Here is a 23009-nt window from a genome sequence, read left to right as displayed (position 1 = left end):
TTGCTCAGTCGTGTCTGACTCTTCGTGACCCCATGGGCTGCAGCCCACCAGGCTCCTCCATCCACGGGATTTTCCAGGCAAGAGTACTGGCGTGGGTCGCCATTGCCTTCTCCACATGGGCAGTTGGCCCAAATTATAAACAAGAAGATAAAAAAAGGCCAAAACCCAACTGCCACTTCTGAGGGGCAGGGAGCAATGGCAGGGTCCTGCCCGTGATCCCTGCACACAGCACCACCAAGGGGGTGGGCAGACCACCTAAGCCGCCCCTCAGACCCAACCACCCTCACCCCATTTTAGGGACCAGCCTGCCCTCTGCAGGGAGGGAACAAGGGCACCCGTTGCTTGCCTTCGCTCCCTCCTGCTGCAGCACGAGTCCCGGTAAAGCCTTGCCTGAATTCCTCCTCTGGCCTGTCATCAGTTTCTATCATGAAGGAGTCCAAGGACCCCGGTGATGATCCATCAAGACAGGCTCAGACTCTGGTCCTTGAAAGTACATGCTTTCCAGAGAGAGACCTGGGGGGACTTCTATTTCCTTAGCAAACAGCAAGTCATTTTAATTAAAAGGACTTAAAATTTTCAGAAACAACGCAATCAATGACTTTCTGATATCAACAGCAATGAGCTTAGATAACCAACAAGGAACTATACTCAGTATTTTTAATAACCTATAAGGGGAAAGAATCTGAAAAAGGATCCATCAATCTATAACTGAATCATTGTGTTGTACAGCTGAAGTGAACATGACTTTGGAAATCAACTTATTTTTTTGACTATGCCATGTGGCATGCAGATCTTAGTGGGGTCAAACCTGTGCCCCCTGCATTGGAAGTGCAGGGTCTTAACCACTGGACTGCCAGGAAAGTCTAATTATACTTCATTTTTTAAAAATGGTTAAATGGGGGGAAAAAGCAATGAGCTAAGTTTATGCAGCAGAAACAAGAGCATTTGTCTAACTTGAATAATTCAGAGAGCTATTTGCATGTTTCATGGATGAACTTTTATTAAAATTGTACATAGATCTCACAGTTAATTTTTTTTAAAAAGAACTTCCTTTTGCCCCTAGTATCAAAATAGTTATCTTTCTTAAATACCTTGAAAAACTTTAATACAATTGTTATATATTAAATACTCTCCTAAAATACTCTCCGTTCATTCTAGAATCCTGCTTTAGTATAGCTACCACTTTGTTTTTTGGCATCCTTAATGCTTCATCCCAGAGAAACATCAGAAAAGATTTTCCTGTGAAGTCCATTATTAAAAAACAAGGTTTAGGAGAAGCCAATGACAATATTTGATTTAGTACTGAAGGTTCTTATTAATCATTCCTTAATACAAGTACTCAGGCCCTGGAATTACTTAAAACAGCAGATCTTGCCCTGAAATGGTTATACTGACCAACCAGCACCCTCTAGTGGTCTGGAAACACACAAACAGCTAACAACACAGGAAGGTCTTTTCAGACGTTTGGTGTTGGAAATACAGATGCAGAGACCAGAAATTTTAATTTTCAGGAGTCCAGAGAAGACAACTGGCTTCCCCCAATCCCACTCTCAACACGGGTTGCCCACAGGTGCTCGGTGCAGAGCCGAGAGAATGGCAGCTCCCCCCAGAGCACACAATCAGAAGCTGGACTCAGGCAAGGATTTCTTTCGACGTAAGGACAGTGTGTGGTACTTCACCTTCGGCAAGGTGCCAAAAGACGTCTGCTCCCCAGGGACACTCCTCTGTGACATGCCGAGGGCGTTGGCCCTCGGGGGCCTGCCAGTCTTGCGAGGGAGGACCAGAGAGCTGGGCGCTGATCGGATGTCCCTCTCTCTTTCCAGGTGGCCGGCCGGGCCCCTGGCCAGGCTCTCTCGAATCCTGAGGGATGGAGATGAGCTTCGGGCCTCCCCATCCACAGCTGGGCTCCTCCTGCCGCTCACCAGGGAGACGGGGGCCACCTGGGGGGCTGCCTCTGGCCTGTCCCTCTTCCTGATCTCCTTCTTCCAAAACACAGACCTCAGAAGGGTGAGGGTCCCTTGTGGGAATCTGTCTGTCTCAGGGTCCCTTCTCTCCCCATTAGCCCTCATCTTGCCTGGGCTGTTTGGGCGACTGTCTGCACTCTTTCTAGGTAACGCCGCAGCGCTGGGACCCTCCTTGGGGGAGGGTGCTTGGCCACTGCTCCCGGTTAGGCCACTTCCCTTACAGCTTGTGGTCCTTTGGCCCTCAGGCCGGGCTCGTCTCCCATCATCTTCTGTTGAGGACATCACTGTGAGGGGCAAGTCAAACTGTTTGGGCAGCCTGATGTCCTGACTTGAGTTTTCCTTGAGCTTCCTGGCTGCATTCAGGCCATCTGAGTTGCCAGGGACCACGCAGTGGCCAGGATGGCCAGAGGGGCAGGGCGCTGTGGCCAGCACTGTGTCGCTGGTTCGCCTACTGTCTTCACTCTCCGCAGAGAGGGTGGCGTGTGACTTCTGGTGACCGCCGGCAGGACCCGTCAGCAGCTGCACGATGGACTGGCTCGTGGACCGAGGTCTCCGTCTGGACTCCAGGTACTCCACCAGCTCGACAGATGTGCCCAGCGGTTTCTCCCTGGGGCCAAAAGACCAGCGGAGGGGCATGGTCTTGAAGGCCCCCTGCTTTGCTCGGGAAGGCGTAGGCACCTTCATGCTGATGCTGCGGCCTTGGATGCCCCGTGCCAAAGGCCTGGACTCCAAGCCTCCTGAAAGAGACACCAAGAGCATCAGTGCCTGACTCGCCCTCCAGCTGCAGTAAGAGGGGGGCTTACCTGGTGGTTCAGATGGTAAAGAATCCGCCTGCAATGCAGGAGACCCAAGTTCCATCCCTAGGTCAGGAAGATCCCCTGGAGAAGGGCATGGAAACCCACTCCAGTATTCTTGCCTGGGGAATCCCATGGACAGAGGAGCCTGGCAGGCTACAGTCCATGGGGTTGCAAACAAGTCAGACACAACTGAAGCAACTTAGCACCCAAGCAGTAAGAGTAGCCACATCCAACAAGCACTGACCGAGCACCTCTGATGATCAGGCACCATCCTGAGTGCTGGGGACATAGCAGTGAACAAGACTGGCTTCTGCCCTTGGGAACACCAATGTTTTCACTCACTGTTTCATGGGCTCCATTTATATATTTGAAGCCACAGGGCAAGCCAGGGCCAATGAAGGCAGCTACGTGCCAGGCAGTGCAGACTCCCGAGGAAGCTCAGTCTCTGAGGCCACTGGCCTAAGATTTAAGATTCTTTTCATTCATCTTAAATATGGTCATGGAACAGAATGCTCAGCAAAAATCCCTGCCTTTTCAGGTCAAATTAGGTGCTTTTACCTTTCAAATGCACCAATCTCCCTTAGGCTTAAAAAAAAAAAAAGAAGAGGATCATGTGTTTAATTTTATCAGAATTGCCAGATTCTCTATTGTGCATTTTGTGACATAGAAAGATGCTTTTGATATGTACTATTAAGGACGATACAGAGTCTAGAAAAAGTAATCCAACTTGCAAAAAAAAAAAATATATATATATATACACACAGGTATAAGTATAGATCTGTGCATGTGTACATATGAAAACATACAAAGAAGTATAGAGAAATAAATACTAAAATGACAAGGTGTCGAAGGAACCATGGGAGTGCTGTGTGTTTTTTATTTTCTTCTCAATTCTTTCCTTACTCTCAACATTTCAGGGTTTCAGATTTACAAGATGAGAAGAGTTATAGGGAGTTAAAGGGAACATACATATACCCAAGACTGTGTATCCTTCCTGAAGACAGTCAATCAGTGTCAAAAAAAAAAAACCTCAGGCACTAACTTAAGCAAGGAGGTGACTTCTACACTGAAAACTGAAAAACATTGCTGAAAGAAATAAAAGATGACATACATAAATGAAAACAGATCTTGTGTTCATGGATTTGAAGATCGAATATTGTTAAGATGTCAGGCCTTCCCTGGTGGTCCATGGTTAAGACTCTGCACTTCCAAGGCAGGGGGGAAAGTTCAATTCCTGGTCTGGGAACTAAGATCCACATGCCTCATGGCATGGCAAAAAAATTAAAATAGCAATAAGAACAATATATAATTTTTTTAAATCTTCAAAAAAATTGTCAATGTTACCCAAAGCGATATATGGATTTAGTGCAGTCCCTATCAAAATACCCATGAGGTTTTAAACAGAAATAGAAAAACTCATCCTAAAATTCATATGGAATCTCATGGGACCCCCAAATAGCCAGTCACCGGAAAGACACATACTGTATGATTACACTCTAAGAAGGACTCTGAGCAGCCAGAAGCAGAGACACGAAAAGTATAATGGTGGCTGCCAGGGGGTGGGGGAGGAGGGAACAGGGAATTAGTATTTAACGGGTTCAGGGTTTCAGATTTAAAGATGAGAAGAGTTATAGGGGTGGTTTTTGGTGGCGGTACAACAATGTGAATGTACTTAATACCACCGAACGGTACACTTACAGATGGTCACAATGGCAAAGCCTATTGTGTGTGTGTGTGTGTGTGTTTTCCTGGTTTGTGGGATCTTAGTTTCCCAACCAGGGGTTGAACCCAGGAACCTTGACAGTGAAGTCCAGAGTCCTAACCACTGGACCACCAGGGAAGTCCCTGTCGTGTTTAACACAGTTTTTAAAAGTTAAAAAGTCATTGGTCATTGCACCATTAAGATGCCTCGATTCATGAGATGCTTGTCACCACTGAGAAAGGACTCCTCAGCTAAGCCCACGTGGCACAAGGACTGTCACCCTGAGCAAGGGCACCAGCCTCTTGCCCACAGTCCTCCACTCTCACCACAGGGCACGGTCCACAGCTCCCAAAATGAACAGGACTGTAGCCACCAAAGCCGACATCTGAGCTGTACGAAGAGGGCCCAGGGGGCGGGGGTGCTCAGGAGGTCAGAGGAGCAGATACGAGGGGTCCCCAAGCCGCCAGCTGGGAAAACACACAAGCATGTAAGCCAGCCGAGGTGCACAGACAGTCCGTCAACTCCACGAGGCGTCTGACAGCATCTCCGAGGTTCTGAAGATCTCGCCTTTCAAGTTTTCCACAGATAATCTTTGGTATTTTTTATTTTTTTTTAAAGCACTTCAGATTAGCCAGCGATGGACACAACATCACTCCCAAGTACTCTGTAATTCCAGTCCTGAATGATGTTGTTGTTCCATCATTAAATTCCCAGACCTTGGAGGGAAAAAAATAAATAAAACAGTTCTGGGGGCTGAGATGTGTGGAAAGGTTTTGTTTCCTGTCCACAGCCCGGGGGAAGGGCAGAAAGAGAAGCTTTGTGTTAGGAGTCACAGAGCGGTGACTTTCAGCCTTTCAAAACAGGAGGAGCCGACTGCAGCCCTGGCAGGCGGTGGAGCCAGCTCTCCATCCTTCTCCCAACCCCAATGGAGGGGCGCGGGCACCCTGCATCCTGTCACCGGAACTGCAGGTGTCCACAAAGCACCCAGCTCCTCTTTCTCAAGACACAGTGAGAAAGCACCTTGCCGATCAGGATTTTATTTCATTCTGTTTGTTGGATCTGAGAAGGAGCCAGAGCTTTGGCGGAGCGGAGAAATAAACGCGAAAGCACCCACTGGGAGCCAGTGCTTCCTGTTCACCAAAGACTTTGCTTTCGGGGAAGGTGGGGGGCGTTGGGGGGGGGCGGGCAAGTGCTCCCCAATAAGAGAAGCCACAGCAATGAGAAGCCCCAGCACTGCAATGAAGAGCAGCCCCCGATCGCCGCAACTAGAGGAAAGCTCACGGGCAGCAGTGAAGACTCAGCACAGCCAAAAATAAAAATAAACAACTAAATAAAAGAAAGACTCTCTCAGGAGCCAAGGCCACTGGCCCTGTCCATCACTCCAAGAACCACCCACCACTCGAAGAGGGTGGAGGGCAGCCTCTATGTGCAGAAACAGAGAGGTAAGAACACACTTAAAGGGGTCTGGCTGGAGAAGGACGTGGTAATCTACTCTGGTATTTGTGCCTGGGAAATTCCACCGACAGAGGAGCCTGGCAGGCTGCAGTCCATGGGGTTGCAAAAGACTCGGAACTGACTGAAGGGCCTAAACAGCAAACAAAGGGGATCTGGCAGTTAGAGAATATGAATAAACAGAAGCATCAGAACAGGCTCTTTTGAGAAAACAGACAAAAGAAAGAAAACAGACAAAAGAAAACAGACAAAAGCTGTCAATGAGACTCCAGTGTAGAAACACAGGAGACTGAAATATGTGACTTTCAGGTTTCAAATTTCAGTAAATGAACTGAAGGCATCGAGGGTCACTGTTAAGACTCAGATTAGTGCCCTGAAGTGATCTTGAAATTTATGACATTTGGTACATTTCACAAATTCTATAATTGTGAAAGAAGCGTTTGAAGCCACAGAGCAAAATGGCAGAGATAGAAATTGCAGGGCAAAGCTAGGAGACTTCTGAGGACGGATGTAGGAGAATCAAGAGGCAAATAACAGGAATTTGAAAAGTAGGCAAGACAATAATTAAACAAAAAGAGCATTTCCTTAAAGAAAAGCCTGCATCTGGAGAAGGAGCATTCCGAGTTCCAGACAGGGTTGATGAACGAACACAGACCCAGGCATATTCTGGTAGGATTTCTAAACTCCAAGGTCAAAGCTTCCAGCCAGAAAGAACAAGTGACTCTCACATGAAAAAAAAGAACTTGTTACCTGCAACCTTGGGGCCTCATAGACCGTGGGAAAACATCCACAGATGCCTGAGAGAAAAACAACTGTAACCTAAGAGCCCTTCACCACCGAGCTACCATACATTTCCCAGGAAAAGAAAATATTTGTGGCTCTGCTGAGAGTTAGACAGCATGTCATGCATACCTAAAAAGAACTCTGAGCAAACACTAAAAGTCAGCACCACGCCCGCAAGACAGAGGGTGATGAAAAGACGACAGACCGTGGCGTCCCAGCGGACCCTGCAACCAGGTACCATCCACCCTCCCGGGGAACGGGTGGTCTTAGGATGTGTTGTGTGAGCTTAAGTTGGTGTGTTTGGGACAGGAAACCGACAGCAAGAGGAATTCTGATGACAATCTAGAACAGAGTAGGAAACCATCTCAGCAAAACCTAAGAGCTGGGGAATGACATGGGGGAGCTCCAGAAACAGACGGGAAGGAGCATGTGAGGACATTTCCAATCTCTCAGCTGGGGGGATGGCATGGAAGCGTCACACAGGTCATCTTATGGGGGAAAGAGAGGAGGCAGTGCTGAAACATAATGCCTCCAGGAAACAGCAGGCTTCTCATATCCGTATAATAACAGGACAATACATTTGATTATAAATATTGGGAAGCATGAAGTAACAATTAATAAGATGTTAAAGAACAGCACTTCCAAGTGAAGGAAGAGAAAAAGGGAACACATTGTAACATGATCAAATCACTAAAAATAAGAAAAAAAGAATGAGTAATAGAAAACATTTTTAAATGAAAATTCACTATATAGAGAATAGGTAACCAACAAGGACCTACTGAATAGCACAGGGAACTATATCAATATTTTGCAGTAACCTGCAAGGGAAAAGAATCTGAAAAATATATATAATATATATATGTTATATATGCGTGTATGATGTCACTCAATCGTGTCCAGCTTTTTGCGACCCTATGGACTGTAGCCAGCCAGGCTCCTCTGTCCATGGGATTCTCCAGGCAAGAATACTGGAGTGGGTTGCCCTCCTCCAGGGGATCTTCCCAACCCACGGATCGAATCCATGTCTCTTACGTCTCCTGCACTGGCAGGCAGGTTCAGGAAATCACTTTGCTGTACACCAGAAGCTAACACAACATTGTAAATCAACTATAATTCAATTTTTAAAAAGGACGTGGTGAAATTGAATACAACAATCGACTCACCTAACTGAATACTTAAGATATAAAGCTCAAAAAAAAAAAAAAAGATACAAACTCACATTCCGCAGACAATGTACATTATTTTGTATATTGTGTACACAGAACACTGACAAATAACAAATAACACTGACAGAATAATCATCGTGTACTTACTTGATCACAAAAAGGAAATCGTTTTTGAAAACAACATTCTTGGATCACGATCCATAAAATCAGATATCAAGAATAAAGAGTGACTAAAAACTCTTAAACAATTGAAATACCCTGATAACCTTAAGATCAAAGAGGAGATCGAAACTGAAATAACATACTATTTGGAAAGCACTGAAAAAGAGACAATAAAACCTTTGAGGCTTAATAAAAGCCATAGAGGAAATTCACCATCAGGAGCATCGACACTGAAATGGTTTAGTCCTAGGGCCCCTCCTCTGAAAGGACCTCAGCAATTTTTTCACATGGTCATGTTTTTATATACAATTACACAAGTGTTTCTGTGTCCTTTTCTTTTTAACAGAGCCTCTCCCAACGTTCATCCCCAATTATATAAGTTGTGGTCCCCATAAATTTGAATCTGTTCATTTTTGTTTAAATTGCCTTCATTATTATGAGGTCCCATCACCAGAGCTATCGGAAGGATCAAACTGCCAAGCTCTCAGTGTTTCTCTGCAGGGGAACTGCTGGCACTTGGGAAGGACAAGTCTGTGCTGCGTGGAACCATCCCTGAGCATTGCAAGACATTTAGCATCCTTGCCTCCTGGGGACTAAATGCCAGTTGTCCTCTCTACTCATTTTGACAGTAAAAAAAATTCTCCCACAGACCCACAGGGAGAGGAGGTGGTACTAAGTGAAAATGTTAGTCCCTCAGTCGTGTCTGACTCTTTGCAATCCCATAGACTGTAGCCCACCAAGTTCCTCCATCTATGGAATTCTCCAAGCAAGAAAACTGGAGTGGGTTGCCATTCTCTTCTAAGGGATCTTCCCGACCCAGGGACTGAACCTGAATCTCCTGCATTGCAGGCAGATTCTTTACCATCTGACCCACCAGGGAAGCCCAACCACTGTTGAAAACCTATGGGCTGGATTTTGATCTCGCCCAGGCTTAGTATTCACAGGAAAATAAGGATGGATATACAACCATCTCAAGGCTTCTCAAACAGGTTCCAAATCTATCACCATTATATTCAAACTCCAAAAGGGAACACTCCTTTTGAACCAAGGCTCTGACCCATGTCCTAACTTGAAACTTGAATTTGGAATTTACACCTAAGAGCCGCAAAGCCAGGATTCGGGCAGCCAGAAGGAGCAGGTCTTCCTGCAGCCCAGCTACTATGCAACTGAACTTGTGACTGGTTACGTCTGAGGTTCAGCTTTCTCTTTTGTAAAAGGGCGATCATCTTACTTCTCCCAGAGAGCTGGATGAGGAGATGAGATACGTAACGTGCCTGCAAGGGTGTGGAGGTCAGTGACTCTCCAATACTATTTCTCCTTCCACCCCACCCCCTCTGTCTCTCTGGGGAGTTTTCTAGAGCTATGCCCCACCCCTGTCTGAGTACTATGTTGGAAAGTTGGCTGTCTCTTGAAGTTGCCTCCGTGAGCGATATGAAACACATTTTTTCTTGGGAGAACTGAGAAATGGCCCAAAGTCCTAAACCTCTGAACAGACCTGGGGTGAATTTATGAGCCTGTGAGAGGCTCATGCTAATGAGGAATGGACAAGCTTGGGAAAGAATGCCTTTTGGTTTTTGTTCAACAGACACTACCCTAAAATGTGCACAGATAAAAAATGTGAAGAGAAAAGAAATGCCCAGATAGGGTGAGTCAGAATATAATGCACTGGGACTTCCCTGGTGGTCCAGGGGCTAGGACCTGCGCTCCCAATGCAGAGGGCCCAGATTCCATTCCTGATCAGGGAACTAGATCCCACACGCCCCACCTAAAAGTTTGTAATGCTGCCCCAGCCAAGACCCAGCACAGCCAAATAAATAGACAAATATTCTAAAAAAAGAAAAGAAAATGAAAATAAGATCAGCAAATTTAACCGACATGATGGAACATACCCTTCTCCTGCCTGGGCAGGCTGTTGGTGCAGAAGGCAGACTCGGGCAACCGGGGCCGCGCAGGGCCAGGGGCAGAGCTCCAGGACAACAGGCTGCCCCTTGTACTGCCGTTACTGCTCCCGAGCCTGAGGAGCCAGTGGTCAGACAAGGAGGAGCTGGTGGAACCTGCAGAGGGAACACAGAGCTGGTGGGCTTGACCATCCTTCGGGGGCCCCAGAACACTTCTCACTGCCAGATTCCCATCCCTGCGCCCGGAACTACAGAACCAGAGCGGAGCTACAGAAATGAAAGTGAATTGCCAGAGGAGAACCTGTAATTGATGAACCATAGCTTCCCTGGTGGCTCAGAAGGTAAAGAATCTGCCTGCAATGTGGGAGACCCAGGTTTGATCCCTGGGTTAGGAAGATCCCCTGTAGAAGGGCATGGCAACCCACTCCAGGATTCTGGCCTAGAGAATCCCATGGACAGAGGAGCCTGGCAGGCTACAGTCCATGGGGTCGCAAAGAGTCGGGCACAACTGAGCGACTACACTTTCACTTTCTTTTTTAATAAACATAGCTCTCAGGTTGGGTTAAGCGATTATTTCCTATTGAGGACCCACATCCCTTATAACTGCCTCTCCCTTTCTAATGGAACTAATGCAGTGTTATACTACACAAGCTTAACACATTATTGACCTGAGATGTATTAATGTGTCTTTTGTTACCTGAACGTTACTGACTGGCGACACAGCAATACATTTGTAGAGAGTGATACAATTAACATCACCCTGAGAAGGTGTTAGAGCTTAAAATTGATCAAGGGTTTATTATGCAACTTATGAATGTCATTATCATTCACATTTTCCTCCCTTAGGTTTTTGTTCCAACCTTGTGTGTAGTCTAAACCTAAAATTTTCAAAAATGACACATCGCAAAATTTTGAGTGAAAAAGAATTTTTCAGTAAATTTTATGCTGATTGTCCAAGTGACATATATACTAGTGTCTCAGAAGATGACAGTTCTTCAGAATATAGTTCTGATTCAAACAATGTAATTATTAGGCCAACAAAAGATGGAAAGTGAAAATGAAACTCTTGGTGCTAAAGAAGGCTCCTTTGCTTCTACAGTAGAGAGAACGAAAGACAACATTTTATGAAAATCGGAAAACTACAGTTGTGTCAGATGTAACAACTGAACATCATAACCGCAAACTGTTAATGAAATAACAGAACCAATTTTTGGCTGACCAAAATAAAAATCGGTGGCCAAGGCAATAGTTTCTGCAAAAATCCCTCGGTCAATAATGAGCTAATTAAGATCAGGCTCATATGAGCAAGAGAGAAAATATAGAATGCCACGCTCCCAAGAGTCACCTGTCACAGGTACAAAATGTTATTCCTTTTCCCGTTCTTGGATCTCAGTGTGTCCCGCCCACATCGTTACAAATGGGACACAGTTCTGTAGGGCTGTACATGCTCTGGAAAGTGAAAGTAAAAGTCGCTCAGTCATGACTGAGTCATGGACGCCCCATACAGTCTGTGGAATTCTCCAAGCCAGAATACCAAAGTGGGTAGCTGTTCCCTTCTCCAGTGGATCTTCCCAACCCAGGGATCGAACACAGGACTCTCACATTGCAGGCAGATTATTTACCAGCTGAGCTACCAGGGAAGCAGACAAAGCTTCCTCCTTCAGACCCTTGCCGGACCTATCCTGGTCCTTGATGTGACTGAGCATCTTGCCTTTGTTCAATACCCCCCTCTCCCGGGAGGAATGGCAGTACCTACCTCTCATGGAGCTGCTGGCTGACCATGGAGGGATGCTGTTCCTCTTCTGATAAAACAAGATGTAAGCCCCTCGTGTATTGACCTCGTCTTCTAGAAGCGGCTCCACCATGCTGTCATCGTAACTGTACCACTGGCCGTCCAGAGAGTTCCGGCAGTAGGCTGCGAAGGTCCAAACCCCAAGTCCCCGTTAATTGGAGCCCCCCAAAGCAGGAAGAGATTTCCCACTGGCATGGCTGAAAAACAGATAATTTGTCATAGAATGAGAAACATCGGTTCATTTTTAGCCAGAAAGGAATTTGGTGGAATCAGAAAGGCTCAACCAGGTATACATCCAGATGCTCACTGATAAAGTGAGTTGTTACCACACAAGCTGAATCCTTATGTTGTAGAGATTGTTCAGGCAAAATTTCTAATAAAAGCGTGTCCTGAGTTCTTTATGGGGGGCTTCCCTGGTGGCTCAGATGGTAAAGAATCTTCCTACAATGCATGACACCCAAGTTTGATCCTGGGTCGGGAAGATCCCCTGAAGAAGGGAATGGCTACTCATTTCAGTATTCTTGCCTGGGAAATCCCACGGACAGAGGAGCCTGGTGGGCTACAGTCAATAGGGTCGCTAAAGAGTCAGACATGACTGAGCAACTGATACTTTCACTTTTTTCAGGTAACAATGCTAACGGTCATCCTGGTTCTTTTGAGAAGCTTCAAAATGCACATCTCTGATTCAGTATGCAAGGAAAACATGCACTTGGGATTATAAGACGCTTCTTTCCTACCTAAGAACTGTAGCCAAACATCTAAGAAAATGATCATAGATAAGACTCTCACCACCTTCCAAACAAATACAAGAGATATTCCTCTCCTTTCCCTCCACGTCTCAGTAAATGGTACCATAACATACTAACTCAGGAGTAAAAGCCAGCTTTTTTTCTGTAATGGGCCAAATAGCTCATTTGGCCAATTTTTGGCTCTGCAGGTCACCTTTGGCCACCTACGGTCTCTGTCATATATTCTTCCTGCTGTTATTTGGTTTTTGTTTTGCATTTTTACCCCCTTTTAAAATGTAAAAGCCATTTTTAACTCATGAACCGAGCGAACACAGGTACCAGACTGGATCTGCCCACGAGCCACACTCGGCTGGCTTTTTTTTTTTTTTTTGGCTGAAACTCATGGCATGTGGGATCTTAGTTCCCTGACCAGGGATTGAACCCACGTCCCCTGCTGTGGAAGCACAGTTGACTGACTTGCACTGGCTCAAACCAGGCACGGGAAGTTCATCTTTGCTCCTGCCTCTCTTCCATCCCATGCTGAGTGCAAAAGCCAGTCTGACCAATTCTCTTTCTCAAATGTGTCTTTAATACCCTATCATTACCCAAGTCCCAGCCAACACCGTCTCCCACTTGAGGCCCAGAAACACCCTCCTAACTGCAATTCCAGCTTATATTCTTGCTCCACCCAATTCTCTGCTCAAGCTAAGACCTCACTTTGTGAACTCGATTATGTCTTTATTCCTCGGCCGAGAACCTTTTAATGGCTTCCCACCACGGTTTGGAAAAATGCAGTCTCTTTTCCATGGCCTCCAGCATCTTGGGATCCAGCCCCATCTTGACTTACTTCCCCCTTCAGTCACAGCGGGATTTCATCAATTCTTAAACACACAAACGCTGCCTCTGGACCTTTGCACACGCTAGCAGTGCTGCCCGTAATGCTTTCCTACCATTATTCACACAGCTAGTTCCACATCTTCTTTCCTAAAGGTAACACGCTCAGGCAGGCCTTATCTGTATCTCAGACACAGCAACCAATCACCTTTCCATGACGCCAAGTAGTGAAAGTGTTAAAGGGACAAGCACCTTTTTATTTCTGTGTCTGAAATTAGTCCCATGAGGGCAGGACTCCTATTCATCTTGTTCATCACTTAGGCTCCAGCACCTAGCCCAGGGTTTGGCATAGAATGGGGACTTCATAAATATTTGCTCAATGAACAGATGAGTGATGGTCCTGGTTGTTTATACGGTCCAATATTTTCCAAATTGCAGGTTCATGAGTACACTAGCAATAGCCCACTTTTCAAAAAAAAAAAATATTTCCAAGAATTTTTTTCCAGAAATGACCTAATTTATATTAGTGTAGAACAGACCAAGGTATGCAATTATGAACTGAGTGAGCTGCCAAGCTCTTTGTTTCTGTCCTCCCATCCTTCATTCACTTCAAGTTCCTAGAAGGCAGTAACAACTGAATGTACCCCATAGAAATAAATACCAAATCTGATAAGTGGGAGTCTTTGGGCTGAATCACAGATGAGGACAAATGTCACTCTTTGGGTTTCACCTGATATGGTGAAAACTCAGGCTGTAACTAACTTTCTATCCCAACCACCCTCCTAAGCCTGCCCCATGCTTGGACCAGCACCCCCTACCCTCTGGCAGGTTCCGGGCATGGAGCGGGTGAGGGGTCAGCTGGTGTTCAGTGCCCGAGTGAGCTTGGCATCCCATGAGTGTCCCTTCCAAGGGTATCTGGAGGCCCAGGCCACAGCCACGAATGTGGGCATAGCAGCAGCAGCCACGGGCCGCGAGGCAGGCTCACCTGTGTAATGCCCACCTTGCAAACTGCCGTGGTGGTTGCAGACGGCGTAGAGGTCGTACAGGAAGTCTGGCGGGTAGCTGGTGGGCAGGCAGGCTGGCTGCTTCCAGGAAGGAGGCCAGGCGCCCGGCATGGCCTTGGGGCTGGTGCTCCTCTGGGCCACGTGGGGAGCCATGTTGAGCCCGGCGAGCGGGAACTTCACCAGCGTGGAGAGCTTGTTCCTCCTCTCGCCCACCTGGCAGAAGCGCTTGAGGTGGATGATAAGGATGTCAGGCAGGGTCCAGAGGCTCAGCTTCACCACGCCCTGCTGCAGGGCCTGGCAGTGGGGGCAACGCCATGCGTCGTCCTGGGCCAGCTGGAAGGGAAGCCGCCAGGACCGTGAGCCCACCCACCGACGGGCCCTGGCACCCCCCGTCCAGCAGGGGCGCAGACCCCCAGGGCGGGACCTGCTCCTCCTTGGTGTAGAACTGGAAACACTCGTCCAGGGTGCAGCTGTGTTGCTGGTGAGCCTGCTGCTGCCGCCTCACACTGTCTGCATCTTGCACCCGCTCCTCCTGGGGGCTCCCAAACAGGCTGCAGGGGGAGCAGACAGAGGCCGTGTGGGTGTCTCACTTCCCCGCAACACCCCCAACCGAGGGTCTCTACTCCCAGCTAATGGGGTGCAAAGCATCTGCTGTGGAGTCAAAGGCCCCCTTCCTTGGGCTCCCGGAGCGCCCACTCTCTCTTACTGGAATTCTCAGTCTCCCCCAGCAGCCCTGAGAAGGACCAAGCCCTGGGCTTAGGTATCTTTGTCTCATGTGATTCATGGCCTGGCACCTAGTTGAGATTAATAAACCCTCACCAGGCCCACTCCAGTGTTCTTGCCTGGAGAATCCCAGGGACGGCGGAGCCTGGTGGGCTGCCGTCTATGGGGTTGCACAGAGTCAGACACGACTGAAGCGACTTAGCAGCAGCAGCAGCAGCAGGCCGAACAGTGCCTTTTCCCAATGTTGGAAGATGCCCTCGGGGTTAGAGAAGCAGCCACACTGGGTGACTCAGAGTGTGCACTTGAGCCTGACGGCCTGAGTTCAAAGTCCACCTCTGCTAGGCACGGGCTGTGTGACACTGAGCGACCGTTTAGCCTCTCTGTGCCTTGGTTTCCTCATCTGACAAGGTGGATTCAAGTTGGCCCTACCTTACAGAATGGGATATATGAAATATCCTGCACGGATGGAAAGTGCTCAGGGCAGGGCCTGGCCAGGGGAAGTGAATAAGTGTCACCTCACCATTTACAACTGTGACTGTGACCACCACGGCCATCACCCACTGACATCATTATACTATTCCTACTGCTGTTGTTTATAGACAGACAATTGCCAGTGGGGCTTCTTGGAGGAATAGGTCACAGGGCATCTGGGAAGCTTCATACACCCCACAGTGGCATCAGGGGAGCTGGCACAGGAAGGTCCCTTATGCACAAACAGGCTTTGTCTCCTCTGCTGGAGCTGGGCTCTGCTGGACTCACCGCTCCTTGGTGTCAACGTCCCACTCCACAGCCAGTTTGATGTGCGGAGGGCCTCCTGGCCTCCTGAGATGCAGAGCCCTGATGAGAGAATAGGGGGCCCATCCAAGACATGGAGACGGGCTTCCCACTCTCCCCACCCTCCCCACCCCCAGGACCAATGTTCCCAACAGAAACGTCCAGAGCTGCATGGAAACCAAGGTCGGGGGCCTGAGGAGGCACTGTCTGCGGAAGGCTTGGTCCTTCATCTACCCTGAAGCCTCTGTCCTCCCTGTCCTGGGAGCTGTGAGCTCTGAGGGTCTGGTGGCTCAGTGCTCCCACTGCAGCCCCAGCCACCTGCTCAATGACAATAGGTCTGTTCTGTTTGAACATCCTATACACACACCCAATTCTGATGATGCCCAAAATGAGCTGCCGGGTTTCCCTCCACTGTGAAGTGAAAGGAGCACCTTTGAGCCCACCTCCACGACCTAAAAGGTCTTCCCCTTCCAGAGCCCCCCAGACCCAGAAAATCTCATTGGCCCATCGGTCTTTCCAGCTGCTTGCACTCAGCCCATTTCAGAAGAGACTGGCTGGCCTTAATGCAGAAGAAAGTAGAAGACGTGAAATCAAGACACATATAGACAAGCGATGGGAGGGTCTGCCCCTTAAAAGAAAGTTTTGAATGCCCCTTAAAAGAAAAAAGTGGAGATGTCACATAAGCCTCCAGCTGTCACCAAGATGATTCAAAAACAGGTTTTGAGGGACATCCCTGGGGGTCCACGGTTAAGACTCTGAGCTTCCAATGCAGAGGGCATGGGGTTACATCCCTAGTCAGGGAACTAAGATCCTGCATGCTATATAGCATGGCCAAAAAATAAAAATAACAAATAAAACCAAATTGAAACTATCAAACAAAACAAAACAAAACAAAAACCCAGTGTTTGAGTTCATGGAAGGTATACAATCCTTAACTAGCCATGTGAGTGTGAATAAGTCCTCATCTTTGGGAACCCCAGGGTCCCCTCCATCTCTGAAGTGGCCATCAGTCCTGCTTAGACATAAGGACTGGAAGCACAGAATGTATACAAGGACCTAACCCAGTCGCTAGTGCTGAAGACCAAGGGCAACTAAGATTGTCATCAGTTTTACTGATACACAGCCTTGAAGGAGTCTAGTCAGACAAGAACGTATTCATTCTCTTACCATGTCTGGAACATCCCCTTACCTGTCAACTGCCCAGTGACAGAGGGGCCGACTGTCCTGTGGGGACAAGTAGCTACAGGCCAGGGAGAGTCCCACGACCCGGATGGAGAACAGTGACCCCAGGTTCTGCCAAGCCAAGAACAGGAAGCAGGTCAACGTGCATGTTGGTGTGAATCAGATGGTTATGTGCAAAGAAGTTACTCAAAAAATGCAACTTTCTGATTATAGGGATTTTTTGAATATGTCCTTAATAATTTTTTTCTAAACCTGGAGATATAAAGGCTTTAGATTTTTTTAGAAGATACACCCTATACCTTTTAACATAGTAATCTAATACCATGTAACATTAAATTTTCTGAAACAGCGAACACAGTGATTTAAAATAACATTTTAAAAAATAAAATAACACATGGTTAATTAAAGCAAATGTTGGCACAATAAATGGGAAATTAAACCAATTCTGTTCATCAATTATTAATGGAGAAGGAAATAGCAACCCACTCCAGTACTCTTGCCTAGAAAATCCCATGGACGGAGGAGCCTGGTGCAGGCTACTGCCCAGGGGGTCACAAAGTTAATAGGCAATTTAATTTATCAAGATGATTATAATCGTCACCAGATTACCAAAGTGAGGCAATTATCTAAAAGCAAGCTAGTGTACATTTTACTTATCAAATGCTAAGTATTTGTACACATCGAAATAAGCCACATAAAAGAAATGTCACATATGTTTTTATTCTAAGATATATATATTTTTCATATTCTAACTTTTCTGAACTGAAGTGAACCTTGAAAGTGAAAGTCGCTCAGTCGTACCTGATTCTTTGCAACCCCATGGAATTCTCCATGGAATTCTCCATTGAACCCCATGGAATTCTCCAGGCCAGAATACTGGAGTATGTAGCCTTTCCCTTCTCCAGGGGATCTTCCCAACCCAGGGATCGAACCCAGGTCTCCCACAATGCAGGCAGATTCTTTACTGTCTGAGCCACCAGGGAAGCCAAGTGAACCTTAAACAGCATTATTTGCAATAGTCAACTGGTAGAAGTAACCCAAGAATCCATCAACGTATGAATGGATAAACCAAATGCGGTATTATACACTCACAAGGGATTCCCTGACAGCTTAGCTGGTAAAGAATCCACCTGCAATGCAGGAGATTTCAGTTTGATTCCTGGGTTGGAAAGATCCCCTGGAGAAGGGATAGGCTACCTACTCTAGTATTCTTGGGCTTCCCTAGTGGCTCAGCTGGTAAAGAGTCTGCCTGCAATGCGGGAGACCTGGGTTTGATCCCTGCCTTGGAAAGATCCCCTGGAGAAGGGAATGGCTATGCACTCCAGTATTCTGGGCTGGAGAATTCCATGGACTATACAGTCCATAGAGTCTCAAAGACACACACAATGGAATATTACTCAGCCTTAACAAACAAGTAAATTCAATGCATGCTGCAACATGAATGGACCCTGAAAACATTTTGCTTAGTGAAATAAACCAGACGCAGAAGGGCAAATATTGTATGGTTCTATTTATATGAGATACCCAGAGTGGTCAAATCCTTAAAGACAGAAAGTAGAATGGAGGTTCCCAACAGGCTAGGTGCTGGGAGAGCAGGGAGCTGTTATTTAATAGGTATAGTTTTTGTGGGTATGAGGAAAAATTTAGGGGGTATAGTGGTGATGGCTATGCATCATGAGGAATACAATTAATGCACACTTGTGAATGGTTAAAATTAATGTTACATGCGTTTTTCCACAATGTTTTAAAAAAATCAAGTCAGGGGTTGCCTGTATCATAATTTTGCAGGCCCCACTGACTGCTTGGTTCTAAAACTGAAATGGCTGTAGAGGTGCAGAGGCAAAAGTACATGGGAGACCACGGGGAGACTAAGAACAGCTGAGTTCAGTGTTTGCATGAAAGCGGTTCTGTCCACTTTCAACAGCAAGGAGCACAGGGTTTGGGGAAGGCCAAAGCTATTACTAGGTATTCTGACCTACTTAGGGAGAAATTCGAGTTTCTAATTTGGGCAGATCTGCCGGGCAGTTCATGGAGCAAAAATGCTTTGGAGATAAAGATTTGGTACAAAGGTAGAAAAGGTCATTAACAAAATGATATTTGGGGTAAATCCTGAGTCAAATGTATGGTTTTCCCTGGGCAGGAAAGCACATAAATTATGAATAATTATGAAGAAATCCCTTTGAAATGTTTGGGACATCCTCCAAATGGGAACATTGTACTTAGAGAATAATTGGGGGTAAATGAAACTCGGGGGCTACTGACCTGTCCCTAAAAATGTTAAAGTCTTCTGTGCCAAGCAGCCATCAGAACAACTTCTGATGCTATCGGGGCTAAAAGGAATGGTTTTAGGGAATTCCCTTATGGTCCAGTGGTTAAGAGTTCGTGTTTCCAATACAAGGGGTGGGAGTTCTATCCCTGGTTGGGGAACGAAGATCCCACATACCCCATGGCATGGCCAAAAAATAAGAAATGGTTTTAAAATTTGTTGCTTTTATTTGGAAACTACCAGACTCTACACATGGACATCACCAGATGGCCAATACAGAAATCAGATTGATTATATTCTTTGCAGCCAAAGATGGAGAAGCTCTATACAGTCAGCAAAAACAAGACCTGGAGCTGACTGTGGTTCAGATCATGATCTCCTTATTGCCAAATTCAGACTTAAATCAAAGAAAGTAGGGAAAACCACTAGACCATTCAGGTATGACCTAAATCAAATTCCTTACAATTATACAGTAGAAGTGACAAATAGATTAGATCTGATAGGCAGAATGCCTGAAGAACTATGGATGGAGGTTCGTGACACTGTACAAGAGGCAGGGATCAAGACCATCCCCAAGAAAAAGAAATACAAAAAGGCAAAATGGTTGTCTGAGGAGGCCTTACAAATAGCTGAGAAAAGAAGATAAGTGAAAGGCAAAGGAGAAAAGGATAGATATACCCATTTGAATGCAGAGTTCCAAAGAATAGCAAGGAGAGATAAGAAAGCCTTCCTCAGTGATCAATGCAAAGAAACAGAGGGAAACAATAGAATGGAAAAGACTAGAGATCTCTTCAAGAAAATTAGAGATACCAAGGGAACATTTCATGCAAAGATGGGCACAATAAAGGACAGAAATGGTATGCACCTAACAGAAGCAGTATTAAGAAGAGGTATGAAGAATACACAGAAGAACTATATATAAAAAAAAGATCTTCATGATCCAGATAACCATGATGGTACGATCACTCGTCTAGAGCCAGACATCCTGGAATGTGAAGTCAAGTGGGCCTTAGGAAGCATCACTACAAACAAAGCTAGTGGAGGTGATGGAATTCCAGATGAGCTATTTCAAATCCTAAAAGATGATGCTGTGAAAGTGCTGCACTCGATATGCCAGCAAATTTGGAAAACTCAGCAGTGGCCACAGGACTGGAAAAGGTCAGTTTTCATTCCAATCCTGAAGAAAGGCAATGCCAAAGAATATTCAAATTACCACATAATTGTACTCATCTCACACACTAGCAAAGTAATGCTCAAATTCTCTAAGCCAGGCTTCAACAGTACATGAACTGTGAACTTTCAGATGTTCAAGCTGGGTTTAGAAAAGGCAGAGGAACTAGAGATCCAATTGCGAACATCTATTGGATCATTGAAAAAACAAGAGAGTTCCAGAAAAACATCTACTTCTGCTTTATAGACTATGCCAAAGCCTTTAACTCTGTGGATCACCAAAAACTGTGGAAAATTCTGAAAGAGATGGGAATACCAGACCACCTGACCTGCCTCCTGAGAAATCTGTATGCAGGTCAAGAAGCAACAGTTAGAATTGGACATGGAAAAACAGACTGGTTCCAAATCAGAAAAGGAGTACGTCAAGACTGTATACTGTCACCCTGCTTATTTAATTTATATGCAGAGTACATCATCCAAAATGATGGGCTGGATGAAGCACAAGCTGGAATCAAGATTGCCAGGAGAAATATCAATAACCTCAGATATGCAGATGACACCACCCTTATGGCAGAAAGCAAAGAACTAAAGAGCTTCTTGATGAAAGTGAGAGGAGAGTGAAAAAGTTGGCTTAAAACTCAACATTCAGAAAAAGAAGATCATGGCATCTGGTCCGATTGCTGCTGCTGCTACTGCTGCTAAGTCGCTTCAGTCGTGTCTGACTCTGTGCGACCCCATAGACGGCGGCCCACCAGGCTCCCCCGTCCCTGGGATTCTCCAGGCAAGAACACTGGAGTGGGTTGCCATTTCCTTCTCCAATGCGTGAAAGGGAAAAGTGAAAGTGAAGTCGTTCCGTCATGTCCGACTCTTCACGACCCCATGGTCTGCAGCCTACCAGGCTCCTCTGTCCATGGGATTTTCCAGGCAAGAGTACTGGAGTGGGGTGCCATTGGTCTGATTACTTCATAGCAAATAGATAGGGAAACAGTGGAAACAGTAACAGACTTTATTTTTGGGGCTCCAAAATCACTGCAGATGGTGACTGTAGCCATGAAATTAAAAGACGTTTGCTCCTTGGAAGAAAAGCTATGACCAACCTAGACAGCATATTAAAAAGCAGAGACATTACTTTGCCAACAAAGGTCCATCTAGTCAAAGCTATGGTCTTTTCAGTAGTCATGTATGGATGTGAGAGTTGGACTATAAAGAAATCTGAGCGCTGAAGAATTGATGTTTTTGAACTGTGGTGCTGGAGAAGACTCTTGAGAGTCCCTTGGACTGCAAGGAGATCCAACCAGTCAATCATAAAGGAAATCAGTCCTAAATATTCATTGGAAGGACTGCTGCTGAAGCTGAAACTCCAATACTTTGGGCACCTGATGTGAAGAAGTGACTCATTGGAAAAGACCCTGATGTTGAGAAAGATTGATGGCAGGAGGAGAAGGGGATGTCAGAGGATGAGATGGTTGGATGGCATCACTGATTCTTTGGACATGAGTTTGAGTAAGCTCTGGGAGTTGATGATGGACAGGGAAGCCTGGTGTGCTGCAGTCCATGGGGTTGCAAAGAGTCGGACATGACTGAGCGACTGAACTGAACTGAACCAGTCTGAGAATCAATAAACGAGCAAGGCATAAAGGTGTTCCTTCTTGGAGTTTTTCATGTGTTTTTCAAAAATTGGACAAAATTATTTGAATATTTACATTCTCATATTTGGACATAAACATCAATTTTAGTTTTCCACAGGAGTAATACTTCAAGTCCCTTAAAACTGTTTTTTCATTTCTTTTTTTATATTGGAGTATAGCCGATTAACAATGTTATGGTAGTTTTAGGTGGAGAGCAACAGGATGCAAGTCCATTGAAACTTTTGGTTCAAATGTCTACATTACAGTTTTTTACAGTAAGTTTCTCTCCAGGAAGAACTATGGGAAGCCACAAACGAATGATGTAAATTCCACTCTTTCTTCCAGTTTTTTTAAAAAATATTTATTTGTTTGGCTGCACTGGGTCTCAACTCTGGGATCTTTTCTCCTGGTTGAGGCATGCTAGATCTTCAGCTCCAGCATGGGAACAATTAGTCGTGGCATGTAGGATCTGGTTCCCTGACCAGGGATAGAACCTGTTGCCCCCTGCATTGGGAGAATGGACTCTCAGACACTGAATCACCAGGGAAGGCCCCAGTGCTGTTTCGAAAGATTTAACAAGCGAAAGCTCCATCTGTGAAAGGTCTTTGGTAATGTGACAAAGAGAGGAACGGCACAGGTCATAAAATGGTGATTTTTCTTGCATAAAAAAGTTATTTGATATGACAATGTGAATGCTGTCATTGATGCTAAATTCTTGTTTCTCCTGAGCTACCCCTAAATTTCTACCCTACACACACACAACACACACACACACGCACACACACACACACACTGACCTGTATGGGGACTTCGCTCTTCATGAGGTATCGGACTTTGCTAAGAATGCACTGCTGGAGCTGGATCCATGAGATGGCTCTGTCTTCCCTTACCAAGAAAGGAGGCCCAAACCTGGAAATCCAAGTATATGAGGTTATTTCAGCAAAACAAAAACCAACAATACCCAAGAGTCAACAGTGTTGACTC

At 46.0% G+C, this 23009-nt stretch overlaps 1 protein-coding gene across 5 annotated transcripts in view; it reads right to left on the bottom strand.

The window, feature by feature from the left end:
* Positions 1-860: 860 nt before the first annotated feature.
* Positions 861-23009, bottom strand: part of USP43 (ubiquitin specific peptidase 43) — a 51744-nt gene continuing 29595 nt past the window's right edge. The window contains exons 9-16 of one of the 5 annotated variants that reach the window (XM_005220429.4): positions 22823-22934; positions 16969-17072; positions 15765-15842; positions 14707-14833; positions 14264-14615; positions 11681-11839; positions 9916-10080; positions 861-2701 (exon numbers count right to left, since the gene is read on the bottom strand). In XM_005220429.4, the coding sequence (XP_005220486.1) occupies positions 1620-2701; positions 9916-10080; positions 11681-11839; positions 14264-14615; positions 14707-14833; positions 15765-15842; positions 16969-17072; positions 22823-22934 (2179 nt within the window). In that variant the 3' untranslated portion in view covers positions 861-1619. The remainder of the gene's footprint in view (positions 2702-9915; positions 10081-11680; positions 11840-14263; positions 14616-14706; positions 14834-15764; positions 15843-16968; positions 17073-22822; positions 22935-23009) is intronic. The other 4 variants (XM_010816071.4, XM_005220432.4, XM_005220431.4 and 1 more) reach the window with 4 other exon arrangements.

This window comes from Bos taurus, chromosome 19 (genome assembly GCF_002263795.3).
Source record: "Bos taurus isolate L1 Dominette 01449 registration number 42190680 breed Hereford chromosome 19, ARS-UCD2.0, whole genome shotgun sequence".
NCBI lineage: Eukaryota > Metazoa > Chordata > Mammalia > Artiodactyla > Bovidae > Bos > Bos taurus.
The sequence above is the reverse complement of the archived record's forward strand: the minus strand, read 5'-3'. Positions and strand labels throughout refer to the sequence as shown.